At 42.8% G+C, this 14208-nt stretch overlaps 1 protein-coding gene across 5 annotated transcripts; it reads left to right on the top strand.

Annotated features, from left to right (window-relative positions):
• Positions 1-1003: 1003 nt before the first annotated feature.
• TENT5A (terminal nucleotidyltransferase 5A) lies at positions 1004-11067 on the top strand. Of its 5 annotated transcripts, none has more exons than XM_083377463.1 (3): positions 1004-1685; positions 4267-4835; positions 5974-11067. In XM_083377463.1, the coding sequence occupies exons 2-3, from the start codon at positions 4386-4388 to the stop codon at positions 6751-6753; spliced, it is 1230 nt and encodes a 409-aa protein (XP_083233589.1). In that variant the 5' UTR covers positions 1004-1685; positions 4267-4385; the 3' UTR covers positions 6754-11067. The 5 variants fall into 5 exon arrangements, with proteins under 5 accessions (XP_083233589.1, XP_083233591.1, XP_083233588.1 ...); XM_083377465.1 differs by having other exon boundaries at positions 1004-1780; positions 4270-4835; XM_083377462.1 differs by lacking the exon at positions 1004-1685 and adding an exon at positions 3676-3858.
• Positions 11068-14208: the final 3141 nt, after the last annotated feature.

The raw sequence follows: 14208 nt of genomic DNA, 5'->3' as shown, positions 1-14208 counted from the left end.
CTTGCCTTAATAAATAAATAAATAATAAATAAATAAATAAATCGTCGCTTTCTTTTTCTCCCGTGTGTGGCACATAAGACGACTCGGATTCAAACCGGCGTTATTTCTGTGCCGAAGCTGAGTTCAGGAACGTGTGAAAGCCCCACTGAAAGTTCAGGTCCTGACAGAGGTCTTCAAACTTGGCCCTTTTATGACTGGTGGACTTCAACTGCCAGAATTCCTCAGCCAGCGTGCTTGGCTGAGGAATTCTGGGAGTTGAAGTCCACCAGTCATAAAAGGGCCAAGTTTGAAGACCCCTGGTTCAGGAGCCTGAAAATCTTTCCCCGGTGAGCAACAACTGCCGCCAGCACACACACACACACACACACACCGCGTCCTCTTTTTACGGCGGCGCACAGGGGAGAGGGGAGGGCAAGGCAGGTTTTGAACCCCCGTCACAAGATTAATCTTTATTATTTATGTTGTTTGCCACCGTTGGTTTATTGCACAATTCCTGCGGTTCATAAGCTGCTGCTGCTGCTGCGAGAACCTGGCCGGCCGAGTCCTGAAGCTAAGACGCCTTCAAGGCAACGCCTCTTAACTTGGCGGCGCGCCATCGCGCCCCCCTTCGGCGAACACAGGCACACCTCCTGCTTTCGAAGGACAGATTGGTCTGCCTGGCCGACCGCGATCCCCCTCCTCCCCAATCCAAGATCGGGACTCTCGGGGAAAAGGAAGTAACCGAAAAGGCCTTCCTAGCTTTCCTTGATCCCCGCCGCGGAAGGCTCCAACCGCGGAAGCTTTCAGCTTCCCTAAAGCAGCAACCCTCGTATGTGGGCACGTGGGCGGGCTCTTCTCTTTCTCTCTCCCCCCCCCCTCCTCCTCCTCCTCCTCCCTCCCCCCCGCCCTCTGCGCGCACAAGCTCATTCACACAGATCTGGCAAGCTTACGTTCGCCCGAGCAGCTTTCCAATTGGCTCGACACGCTGGGAGCCTGAAGGCAGGAAAATAAAAGGATCGCGGCCAAGGCGGCGGTGATTGGCGAAGCTCTTCGCACATCACAGGTCTTTGGAATCGCCCTACAGCTGTTGCTGGAACGTCAGGACCCGTGACGTTGCTGCCCACTCCTATTACCGCTCTTCCAGCTGCTGGGTTGACCTCCCCCTCTTTTTTTTTTTTAATCACCCATGGTCTCCTTCATCTTTCCTTAGGAAGCGTGACAGACACCTTTGCGAAGCTCTTCGCACATCACAGGTCTTTGGAATCGCCCTACAGCTGTTGCTGGAACGTCAGGACCCGTGACGTTGCAGCCCACTCCTATTACCGCTCTTCCAGCTGCTGGGTTGACCTGCCCCTCTTTTTTTTTTTAGTCGCCCATGGTCTCCTTCGTCTTTCCTTAGGAAGCGTGACAGACACCTTTGCGAAGCTCTTCGCACATCACAGGTCTTTGGAATGGCCTTACAGCTGTTGCTGGAACGTCAGGACCCGTGACGTTGCAGCCCACTCCTATTACCGCTCTTCCAGCTGCTGGGTTGACCTCCCCCTCTTTTTTTTTTTTAATCGCCCGTGGTCTCCTTCATCTTTCCTTAGGAAGCGTGACAGACACCTTTGCATCTGTGCACGACGCCTCGGCCACGTACCTTGCTCTCTTGCCATGCCTTTCAAGTCCTGCGCATCAACATTTAAAGAGGATTTGGCTGTGCGCAGGTAGAGTCCTTCGATTGCCGCGCTTTAACTCTTTAATGTTCAGGCCATTGCATGATTGCGTACTGGAGATTTGACATAGCGGGGGAAAAAAGTGAGTTATCTGCATTTTATTCTCCCCCCTCCCTCCCCCAGCCTCCCCCCGTGCATGCATTAGCCAATTGGAAACTTTTTTTTTAGTAATCTTAATGCTTAATAGATTACATTATGGATTTTGTAAAAAAAATCCTTTAATAAAAGGTAACAGTTGCTATTAAAGCGGACAACTTTTGCCTAATGTTCTATTCTACGCCGTTTATTTAAACGCTTTTTAAACTGCGTGACCTACTTGAATACAGCGGCGTCCCTTACTTCTTTGCCTCGTTTGCTGTTTGGCGCTCAGCCCTGTCTACTAACTTGTTAAATCGGGGGTGCCTAGGAATTTTACTTTCGGAGAATAAATGCGGAGGGCAAGAAGGTGGCCGAGGCGACTGTTTTAAATTGGGTTATCCTGTACCTGTGAGAAGATGCGCCGGCGGTTTGACACGCAGATTTCACCGGCCGACTGAAAGGTCGGTCCAGTAAATAGTACCCCGATTATTTATATTATTACATTACTCTTTCTACTGCCTACAGCTACTCTTTAAAAAAAAAGAAATAATCGAAACATTTCAGCCAACTTCCCTCCAACTGCTTTTATGTTTAGCTCCGCACCAGACATTTTTGTCGTCTGGATTACGATCTAATTATTCCCTGCGTCGCTAGAGGCCTGTCCTAAGACGCCTTACGTACCACTTCCACCCCCCTCCCTTTCTTGCCAGTTAACCATCAGGGAGCCCACCGGAATATAATTTGGAGTTGGGTGACTGGGAGTATCCGCATCTATCACAAATCAGAGAGCTCATACATTCCTTGAGTGCTCTCGCCCAAGATGTCTCTTTCTTCAGTTGTGTAGAGAACACACACACACACACACAGGAAAATGTGCCTAGAGGGATGCTGAGCAATCCTGCTCCCCCCTCCTCATTTGTGTGTTACCTATTTGTCTAGCTGATGTCTGGGTTTTTCTCAAATGTTCAGACAGTACAACGTAAAGTAGCAAGTGCGCAACGACCGAGAGCTTGGTCCCCCCCCTTTTTTTTTCCCCTTAGTCCCCTCCTTTTCCTACGAACCTACATGAGAATTTTACTCTTGGTGTCTACCTAAAAAAAAAAAAAGCCCCGTTATGTCGTTTAGCCTCCGATTCTTTCCCAAGTTACATCTCTTGTAAGCAGCTCCGAGTCAAGGTATGCCGTGAGACTGGGTGGCGAATAATTTTCACAAATAAATAAATAAATAGGAAGGGGGAATTTGACTAGCGGTTGGGTAAGGGGCCGGTTTGTCTCTGCCATTACAAGAGCCCTTGCTGCTTCGAGCAGCCGAACGCAGATGTCGATGCTAACTTTAGCAACTACCGCATCCATTCAGGCTAAGAAGGGCTTTCAGAAGGGACAAGTATCATTCCTCCACCCCCGCGAGACTGGCTGTTGTACAACTCCGCGCTCGCTCTCCGCAGGGAGAGCCCCAAAAAAAAAAATCTTCGCAGGCTTTGGCTGCTGGCTCCGAGGACCACCCTCCACCCAACCTACCCCTCCCCCACTTTTCGAGGATCCCTGGTTGACGATTAAAGATTTCCCCCCCCCCTCCTCCCCTTAGAGCTCCCACCGCCTCCGGCCCCATCGCTGGCAGATTTTCCGAGCAGCTGCTTCCAGGAAGTTCCAGCAGAATCCCCCCCCCCTATTCGGACTTTCACCTTTCCTCCCCTTGCACTGGGGACAGTTTTTTATTGGAGGGGGGGGGAGAAGAGGCGGAGGAAGGAACTTTAGCAAAAGCTCTGCGAAAAAGCAGCTGTTGAAGCAGAGCGATGGGCGGGTCGGAAAGCGAGAGAAGAAGCGTCCATATGCAGATGAGAGGGGCGTGGGGAGCGGAGAGTGATTCGGGCCCCGGAAGAGCCAGGAGGAAAAAAAAAACCCAACCCGTATAAAAAAGTACTTGGGAACGTTTTCCGATCAGAACTAGCAAATAGCCTAGAGACGGAAGGGCGAGCTCGGAGCAGCTCTCTGGAGAAGCGCGAAAGGGGCTCGCTGGTGGACGGACCGCGGGCCACGGTACATGGCTCCGTAAATAACTCCAAACGGGGCTGCTCCTCCAACTGCGCGTAGGTGGACGCTCGTCTCTCTTGCCTGTCGCTCCTTCTCTTTCTTGCCAGCCCTTTCAGGGCTTCCTCGCCGCCCCTTATAGTCAGGCGGCTCGGTCACGTACACGTACATATCTACATTCGGCAGGTGGTCGAGAGAAAGCCCGGGTGTGTATACCGGTAGATGGGGAGGAGGGGGGGCAAGTGGTTAAAATATTTGTGCCCCTGGTCAAGTCCAACCTGGTGGTGGCGGCGGCTACGCTTCGTATCTCAACGCAGTTGACAACTCGAGGGAGTTCGATGAATGGGAGGGGGCGGAGAAAAGCGACTGCGACCCTCCAGGCTTGAGGATCGCAGCTATAATTCCGTTTGCTTTTGCATTTCTTTCACCCTCCTCCTCCTCCTCCTCCCCACCCCCACCCCCGCTAGGAGCGAAGGAAGAAGACGCCTTGAAAAGGAAACGGTGCCTTTGTTCATTAGTTCTGCCTGTATCGTTTAAACACACACACACACACCTCTCCACACCGTCCTATAATTTAAGCTGGACCATGGCAGACGACGAAAACGGTCTTAGCGGCAGCTCGAACGAGGTCCCTCCGGAGCCCTGCGCGGGCAGTTGCGAGAACAGCCGCTGCAATGTGCTGACTTGGGAGCAAGTGCAACGCCTGGACCTTATCCTGAGTGAAACCATCCCGATTCACGGCCGGGGCAACTTCCCCACGCTGGAAATGCAGCCGCGACAGATCGTGAAGGTGGTGAGGAGCCGCCTGGAGGAGCAAGGCATCGGCGTGCGCGACGTGCGACTCAACGGCTCGGCGGCCAGCCACGTCTTGCACCAGGATAGCGGCCTGGGCTACAAGGACTTGGACCTCATCTTCTGCGCCGATTTGAAAGGCGAGGCGGAGTTCCAGAGAGTCAAAGACGTGGTCCTGGACTGCCTCTTGGATTTCTTGCCGGACGGGGTCAACAAGGAGAAGATCACGCCGCTCACCTTGAAGGTAAATTAAAGGGAGCGGACGCTCGGTCCCGGCAGGTGGGGCTGCTTTAGAGGGACCAGGGTGAGCCTAGAATAAAAAAAGAGACCTCAGTTTGCGTTGGAAAATGCCAGTGACGGCTCCAGGGAGGATTAGACGCATCCGTTCGCTCTGCTCTTCCTTATGCTCATTGCCAGCACCGTCTTTTAATAGGCTTCCTCCCAACTATTAATTCTCCTTTGCTTAGGAAGAGCCGGGAGATCCATAAACGTTAATTATAGCCCTGATCTGTAAGCTGAATTAAACCAAAGAAACTGGGCTTGTTTAGTCTCCCTGGTTTTTCTGTGAGCTAAGTTGTGTTCATTAGTTATTTCTTTTCTTCCTTGGGTTGTGTGGATGGGCCCCGCTAGAGGGAAACATTGCTCCTCCGTTTGTTTGCCTGCCCTTCAGACAGGGAATAGAGAAGCCAAGAGCCATGCCGCCCCAGGGCTGTGGAAACACACTGCTGGGATTTAGTTAAGGATTTTGAGAGCCCTAGTCTCATTTAACAGAGGTTCACTGAAGCCAAATGGCCTTTTAACAGAAGTTGGGGATCATCCAAAATCTTGAAGTTACTACTCTGCAGGAATTATCTTAAGCTTAAATTTTATTTAGGAAATTTTCCAGTTTCTCCAAAAGGTAAAACAACAGTTTTTGATTTTAAAGACATAAAAATAGGAGAACTAGTGTGTGATCCACCTTATTTTTTGCCGTAATTAAATTACAATTTTCCAAGATAATTCTACTGTTCTTACTTTGTATGCATTTTTATTACACCTTTGGAGGAAACTACTAAATGACACCCTTACACAGAACATCCCTTTCGGGCATTTATCATGGCATGAGTTTCCCCTCCCCCACCTTTCTCTGATCTTTAACCACTGCCTGTCTACAGAGCACATAACTAAATGTGTCCACATTGTCTCTTTCTTATGCCTGAGCTCTGGGGATGGTAGGGTAAAGCTGGGATCAAATGCAATTGAAAGTTCAAAAGAGGAAGTGCTGCTACTGATTTCCTGACCTTTTCTTCTCTCTCTCTCTCTCTCTCTCTCTCTCTCTCTCTCTCTCTCTCTCTCTCTTTCTTTCTTTCTCTGTGGGGGGGGGTATTTGTTTCAAATTGCAGGAAGCCTACGTACAGAAAATGGTGAAAGTCTGCAACGATTCAGATCGATGGAGCCTCATCTCATTATCCAACAACAGTGGCAAAAATGTGGAGCTGAAATTTGTGGACTCTCTGAGGAGGCAGTTCGAGTTCAGTGTAGATTCTTTTCAGATCAAGCTGGACTCTCTCCTCCTTTTTTATGAATGTTCTGAAAATCCAATGGCCGAAACTTTTCACCCGACTATAATTGGGGAGAGCGTCTATGGGGATTTCCAAGAAGCCTTTGATCACCTTTGTAACAAGACGATTGCAACTAGAAATCCAGAAGAGATCAGGGGAGGTGGTCTCCTTAAATACTGCAACCTCCTAGTGAGAGGCTTCAGGGCTGCCTCTGAATCTGAAATTAAGTCCCTCCAGAGATATATGTGCTCAAGGTTTTTTATTGATTTCTCAGACATTGGAGAACAGCAGCGCAAGCTGGAGTCTTACTTGCAGAACCACTTTGTGGGACTCGAGGACCGCAAGTATGACTATCTCATGACCCTTCATGGGGTGGTGAATGAGAGCACAGTGTGCCTGATGGGACACGAGAGGCGACAGACTTTAAATCTTATCACCATGCTGGCCATCCGGGTGCTGGCTGAGCAAAACATCATCCCCAACGTGGCCAATGTTACTTGCTACTACCAGCCAGCCCCTTATGTAGCTGATGCTAACTTCAGCAATTACTATATTGCCCAGGTTCAGCCCATGTTCCCCTGTCAGCAGCACACTTATTCTACTTGGTTGCCCTGTAACTAGCCAGTTTTAATAAGACTTGGGGAACGTCTTTTTCCAGCAAGCAAATAAAGGGGGAAGGTGGTTCTCCTCTTTTAAAAGTGGGAGGTTTTTTTAGTGCAACGTGATTTCCTCTTTTATTTTTCTTTCTTTTCTTTTTTTTTTTTGCTGGAGGAAAGTTCTTCTGGTTCTTCTCTCTGGTGTTAACTGAGCATGACTTAGAAAAGAACCAAAAGCTATTGGATTCCACCCCAGAGTATGCAACCTGTCTTGAAGAGCAACTAGATCGCCTTGAAATAAACCTAGGAGAAATGGTGGGTGACAATATGGGTTGGCAATGCTTGCTCCCATAGCTATGGCAGAGCGAAAGTTGGCAAAGTGTCTTGATTTTTTTTCCCCCCTGAAAAAAAAATCTTGAAATCAAAAAAGGAACCTTAAGAAGAAGAAGCAAAAAAAAGAAAAAAAAAGCTAAATATGCTTTCAGGAATTAAAAGTTAGATGCAGAAATATACAGTTATGTTGGAATAAGGTGTATTTTGGAATTCTCTCTTTGGAGCATGCATTATGCTGCCCAGTGAGGGTTGCCACAGAATGTATAGCTTGCTTGGATAGAATGCTTTAAGAGAAATTGCTTGCTCAAAAAAGAAAAGGAGAGATGGAGGCTGAAAGAAGGGTGGGGATGGGAAGGATTATGGCAAATTTCATTATTTCCAGCTGTGTGCATGCTTCACATTTTTAAAAAAAAATGTGGAAAGCAAGAAAACCAGCTGTAGCAAGCTTCATATGCTTTAGGACCAAAGATAAATTCTAGTAAACACGGGATATGGTAGATTATGAAATATAAATATATATATATATATATTTGTATACACAAACTTTAAACAAAAGTGCCTGATTCCTTCAGAGAATTTGAAGTGAGAAAAATATAGTTTTGTGGTTTAATCTTGCATTTTGTTTTTTTTATCAGGGACACAAGAAACTTAAAAAAAAATAAGCTTGTGAATAAATGGTGGAGGATATTCCTATTTGTTTTCCTTGCAAATACCTATATAAAGGTTATATTGTTGGAGTTCTGCAATCTTTGGTACACGATGTGTATGTTTATTGTTTTGTGTGTGTGCGTGTGTATAACGTTATATGTATATATTCACATGTTTTAAAAATGGTAGGGAAATGTAGCAATGTTAAGGAATGTTTTAAATGTGTGTGTGTGTTCCAGCCTGCAACAGGATATAATGATTGTGAGACACTTTGCAGAGATTCCCATATCAGAAAAATCTTGACAAAACAGGAATCGGATGATAAAAGTAATTAATTGGCCTATTTGTGAGCCATAAGGGTTTGTAATTGGACAAAACTTCTTAACTCTAAATTATTGTACCTTAATATAATGTGGTTTGAATGTTCAGCTTAGAAATTCCTTGACTACATATCTCTCTGGTGGAGTAAGACACCAACTGGAATGTGGCTCAAAGAGATGGCTCCCCTCATTCCCAAATATTGTTTTACTTGGTGATTTAAATACTTATGATTAATATTTCTTTTGAAAAGCAAGCAGAATGCACTGTGCATTCCACGACCACTATAACTTAGTAAATGTGAAATGAACCATTTGTGTTGCACGTTTGTGTGTGTGTGTATGTGTCTGCAAACGCATACATACACTATCAAACATCTTTGATTGCCACCCTCTATTTTGCAGCTTAATATTGTGACTTATTTAAAAGGAATCGTTTTTTTACTTTCTCAAAGAATCAATCTACTGCATGTTCTTCCATCCCCTTTGTGTTGGTTATCATATAGAAGAGTCCTGAGTTTGTTTGTATTTTCTGCCAGCAAACTGGTTTTTAAAAAGAAATGAAATCTAGCTTTAATGTTCAAATACAGAGTTAAGAGATCTTTAAGATAATTAATTAAGGAACTTATGTGTGGATTTAAGGCTCTGATGCTTTACGAATTGTGTTGGAGCCTGGCCTGTCTGCTTTCCCCCGTTTTTAATGGTGTGACGTTTCCAGTAGTGATGGAGGAAGGCCTCCAACACATATAGAATCAAATGTTATTTAGATGCATCCTTATCAGCGATAAAACAAGATGACATATTTATAATGTAAGGATTAGTAAGTTGCTAATCAGACCATCTATCCTTGGCCCCTGGAAAGCTACTGGCAATCTATTTTTCTCTTACTAGTTTTTAAATTACGAAAGATTTCCCCAAATCTGCAATAATTTTGTGTTAGTCGAATAGGATCCCCATGTGTTTACGGTTCTCAAAGTTTGTCCTCTCTGTGAATCCTGTGGGGAAACCATATTTTGTTCTTTTCTTGAAAGCACTTTCTGCTTGCCTTGGCTTTTTCTGATGCCTGATAGGTATGATTTTTTAAAAAAAAAGCTTATTTCAATTAGTGGGCTTAGTTATAAAACAATGCTCGCATTTGTTAACCCACTCTCATCTGTGGCGAATGAAAAGAGAGGTAAACATTTGATAAAAATCAGACTTATTGTCTGTCTTTAATTCCTATGACCATCCAGAACAGAATAATGAAAGATTCCAATCCAATTTATGTGGAGTGGACGGTAGGAAGTGTGTGTGTGTGTGTGTGTGTTTGGGGGGGGGGGGAAACAGACCAGGGAGCCTTCTGCAACTCTGCAAGCTCTTCCTGGTGGAAAATGAGCTGAAGGCTGGGGAAATGGGATCAGCTGGTAATGTGGTTTTATCTTTTCCTTACCACAGTGACTTTGCTGCAAAAAAGAGAGAGTCATATCCACTCTTTTAAGGGGCTGGGGATCACTGGCAGGACCTCGGCCATAAAAAGCTGTTAATATATTGCATATTTTCCTTTGGAGTAGTTTTTCCATTTTTAAGAAATCATTATTAGTCCAGGCATTATAGGTCTCCCAGCCAACACACTGTACCATATTCCATAGTTCAGATTTTAGTTGCTGTTTACAGCAAATGGGGGTGGTAAAATCCTGGCAATTATTTTTTTTCCTTCAAGTGCTCGGTAATTTTCATTAGGCTACAGGCATGTCCACACATTTATATTGGGATGGGGGGGGTTGTAATTGGTGGGGGCTTTTAGTAGAAAGTGTCTGATGCTACTGACTGCTGGCCAAACAACTTAAAATCTGTATTTTCCAAATCATTAAATTTTTGTGGGCACATACTTAGCTCTTGCTAGGGTTTGGCAATATCTATCTTCCTTTTTCAATTTTGATAGACTAATCGTTTGAGGAGAAAATGCTTAATACTGCTTAAGATCCTGTACTATTTCTTCAGTAGATTTTAAAAGTTGTTGCAGTGCTTAATTTAAGACATCTCATTTATAGCTAAATTGATTGGGGTTCCAGTGAATTATCTCTTGAATCATGGAAGATCTAAATTTGTTCTACTTCAACAGTGGCTGGAAAGAGAAAGGGAGAATGTAAGGTTTTGTATTCTATTGAATTTTAAAAGAATAATTTTAGTAGTGCATATTTTGAAAATCTCATTTTCCCATATCTGTTGTGTGGATCTCAAATGATTGGAAGTGTTACTTCCAGTCCCAAGTTGTTCAGTGAAATTGTACTGTATATAATCTGCGATATGCACACATAAAACAAATTCTTTGAAAGGAAACAAGCAAAAATTAAGTGACAATAAAAAATGCCAGCAGGATTATTGTTTTCATAACTCATTTTATTCAAAGGCTTTAGAACTTACTTGCTGCTAGGTATTGCACAAAGTTTCATGCACACCTTATAAAAATGCCTATTGTAAAATGCTTTATATGCAAGTTATATTATTGAGGGCTCTTATTCATTCAGAGAAAGCTTTAAAACAGTTTGTGGAGTTTAAAATTGTGTAAAGGAAAAGAGACAGAGAAGGAAATATATCTAATGACATATTCAGCACTTTTTTTCTTTTTTTTATTTTGTTTAATTTGTTTTCGGATGTCTTTCCAGTTTCCATTGCAATGGAAAAAAAAATCAAATGTCAATGTATAAGTTTTGCTGTTTGCTATGATTACAACTACTTAAACTTTGGAAAGCCTACGCATTCTACAATGGGCTGTACATGGCACTGAAAGCCCTTGAAGTCAATTCCATTCTCCCAAATTCTATAGAATTCTGAGCTTGTAGTCTTCAGCAACGCATCCTGTTACATCCAACTATTCCTCCTGCTATGGGAATTTGTTGACTCTGGGTTTGGTGGGAGGCTGAACCAAGTAAAGGCTGGAAAACAGACCCTTTTAAATAACAAAAGCATTTGCTTCTGGGCTAGAGGAAACAGATTGTGAATTTTGTTTACAGCATCCAATATTTGGAATATTTGTAAATAAAAATGTTATTTTTTCTATTTATCTGTGTCTGATCTTTCCAATGTCAAAAACTATTTTGAAATCCATTGTCGGTTGAGTTCTGCTGTTGAATTGTCAAAAAAGGGGTTTTACTTTATAGCATGGCCTTAATAGTAGTTTGGCTTACTGAAAAATGCCATTAAAGATGCTATGCAGCATGGGGAAAAGCCTTGGCTTTCTTCCAGCATGACTTTTGCAAGCACTTTTTGAACTGAATTTTTCATGGAAATGCATATGCCAGTTTTCTCCAATCCAGTGGCCAGGTGTGTTTGACTTGCAATATCCATACTAGTTGGGAATTAACATTGTGATATCAACCCATCCTGAGGGTACCAAGGTGGAGAACTGGATTAGTCATGAAAATATGCCTTTTCATTCAACTTCCAATCTCAAATCAGGATGACAGCAAAACCTATCCATTTGCCTGTCATTTGATACTGGGATAAAAGGGATTATCTAAATCAAGGTGTGTCTTCTTAACCAAATGCCTCTTCCACGAAAAAACTGTAAACCAGAGATGCACATTTACAGAGAATAAAATATTTCAGTAAGAAGCATCATGACATATAAGCTTCATGGAACAGTTGCATAGCCACTTCAATGTAAGTCTTAATTTTAAATATACGATAAAGGAAAATAAGTTTATACAATTTTCTTTTCCCAAAACTACAGAGATTGGAACACATTCATGTACTGACACCTGCAGTGATTTTAAACTTTGTACTTTCTTTGTATTTGCTTTCTAACAAAGCAAATAAAAATACATAAAAGTCTGAATTTCAAGAACATAAAAATAAGTAAAAATTAACTGTATAAGGGAAAATTGTGGAAAAGTTGTGTGATTTTTATAAGCATGTTAGGTACCAAATAAACTTTGTCATAAATAAAAGCACTAATTATTTTTCCAGCCATAAGGCCTCTATGTGATGAAAGCACAATGACAAGACTGAATTTATTACTAAATTAATAGATTGTAAAAAAAGAATAAGAAAATGGCTGAGAAACATGGAAGTGTGATGCCTGCTTTATGAAGCAGAAATAGGATATATGTTTTCAGGGAAAGAAAGGGGGAGATCTTAGCATTTGAGAGTACCCAGAGAAATACTTAAAACTTCAGACAGTTTTCTAGTAAAGCATTTGTTGTGTTCACATAGCCAGCATAATAAGATTATTTTTTGTTTATGCACTGAAAATCCATCAAGGCCCACTGGCATCACAAAGGTGCATCTGATTTATGACATGCCAGTGCCCAGAGAATCCTGGGAACTGTAGTCAAGTTGCTGAGAGCTTCCTCCCAAGCTACACCCAGCATTCCCTTCAGAAAGGGAACGACTTTGGAAACTTATGTTTCTCCATATTAGCAGTAGTGCTAAGTATCTTTCTTTAAGAATGTGCCTTGGAATAACTCTCATGGATATTGTACATGCTTATGGAAATATATTTTTAAAATGGGGGGGGGGAAATCACCCAGAATTTTCAAATAATTTTTCCCCTTACTGGAAAGCTCCTTCTCCATGCTTTTGCTTCCCAGGATCTGGATTGTAAACTGAAGGCATGAGGCCAAAGTGAAGGATCAAAGCATGTTTGGAGATGGGTTGTGAATCCATTAGGTAAGGGGATAGTCAAACAATCTGTTTGCCATTTCATGCTGCTTTCCAGTCCCTCACCCAGGACCTGGAAGACCATGCTCTCTGTTCTGCTAGCTTTGAGATTTAACATTAATTTATAATTCTAGAGAAAAATCTTACTCTGAAATTTTGGATAGCTTCTGGCATTAGGAATAGCCAATAACAACATCAGTCTTGGTTAATTTATGAGAAACAGATTCATGTAAATATTCTAGAGACTGGCCATTATCTCCCATTGTTAAAAAAAGAGTTTTATTTTGGGTTGTTAACATTCAAATGCTAGGAGCTAGATGAGCATGAGTTATCCTCTGAAAAGCTTCCAAAGCTTAATGCTATGAATTATTAATGCTAAGAATTTTTTGGTTTAAAAACTCGCAGAGTGAATTCCTTGAGCATTAATAAAATCAGGAACACTCTTAAATTCAGTTGTTCAAAAAAAACAACAACTGTAAAAGTGTTGGATAGAAAACAGAAAAGATGAGTCTATAAAATTGGCAGTGTGGGCACGACATCTACTGCATCCCCAGTGGATAAAAGTAGATGACTTTTCTCAAATAATATCAATGTGCCATTAATAAATAAAAAGCTGCAACAGTTCACAATATATAAATGTTTCTTAAATATTTGTGAGTATCCGAAGATTATTTTCACATTTAAAAGAGAGTGGAGAGAAAGCTCTCAGATGAAATCTTTTATATCCTCACTAACTCAAGCTTGGCTCAGCCTTCCAGCCTTCCCAGGTGTGTAAAATGAGGACCCAGGTTGTTTTGGGGGGGTGGGGTGGGGGGCAATAGGCTGACTCTGTAAACGGCTTAGAGAGGGCCGTAAAGCACTGTGAAGCGGTGTATTAAGTCTAAGTGCTATTGCTATACTGATACAAATTTTTACATTAGTCTGAGATTTTGGAAGCTCATCTCAACAATCCATTAACTCTCCACTGTACCCAGCTGGTATTTGAATGCTGAGAACATGAGTTTGAATTCAGAAGACATGCATGAAGATTCTACACTTGAATATCATAGGAGGATCCTACGGTACATAGGTGGACCGGCAGATTGAATCTGCCTCTCTGCTCCAAAACACGTGGATGATTTTGCAGATGCTGAAATGGGTGATATATTGATGGAGTCAGAGAAAAATATATTGATACTTCCAGACTGCACCTTCCCATGGACTGTGAGCTACAATTGTTAGAGAATTTGCAGGAACCAACAATCCAGATTGTGCTACATCTATCTAATGCTTGCTACACCAGCTGCCCACTTATTTTCAAAGCTATTTTAAGATACTGAAAGACACACATGGTTGATATCTGGGTTTTTTTGGGAAGTCCATTTCTATTTCTATGAACCTGACAAACTTTAATATCTGTATCCATGGCCTCACTTTCTGATTCATCATTAAGAACAGCATGAAATATGGGTACTCTGGAAAGAGACTTATCTTGAATGAGGCATGGTGGTGCAATGGCTAGAATGCAAGATTGCAGGCTAATTCTGCTGACTGCCAGGAGT

This window comes from Vipera ursinii, assembly GCF_947247035.1.
Source record: "Vipera ursinii genome assembly, chromosome: 1".
NCBI classification, from domain to species: Eukaryota; Metazoa; Chordata; class Lepidosauria; order Squamata; family Viperidae; genus Vipera; species Vipera ursinii.
This window is presented reverse-complemented; position numbering and strand designations above follow the sequence as displayed.

Excerpts from the sequence above, each read along its gene's own strand:
- TENT5A (XM_083377463.1), top strand. The coding sequence starts at position 4,386 with ATGGCAGACGACGAAAACGGTCTTAGCGGCAGCTCGAACGAGGTCCCT. Across the intron at positions 4,836-5,973 it reads TCACGCCGCTCACCTTGAAG|GAAGCCTACGTACAGAAAAT; the intron begins GTAAATTAAAGG and ends TTCAAATTGCAG.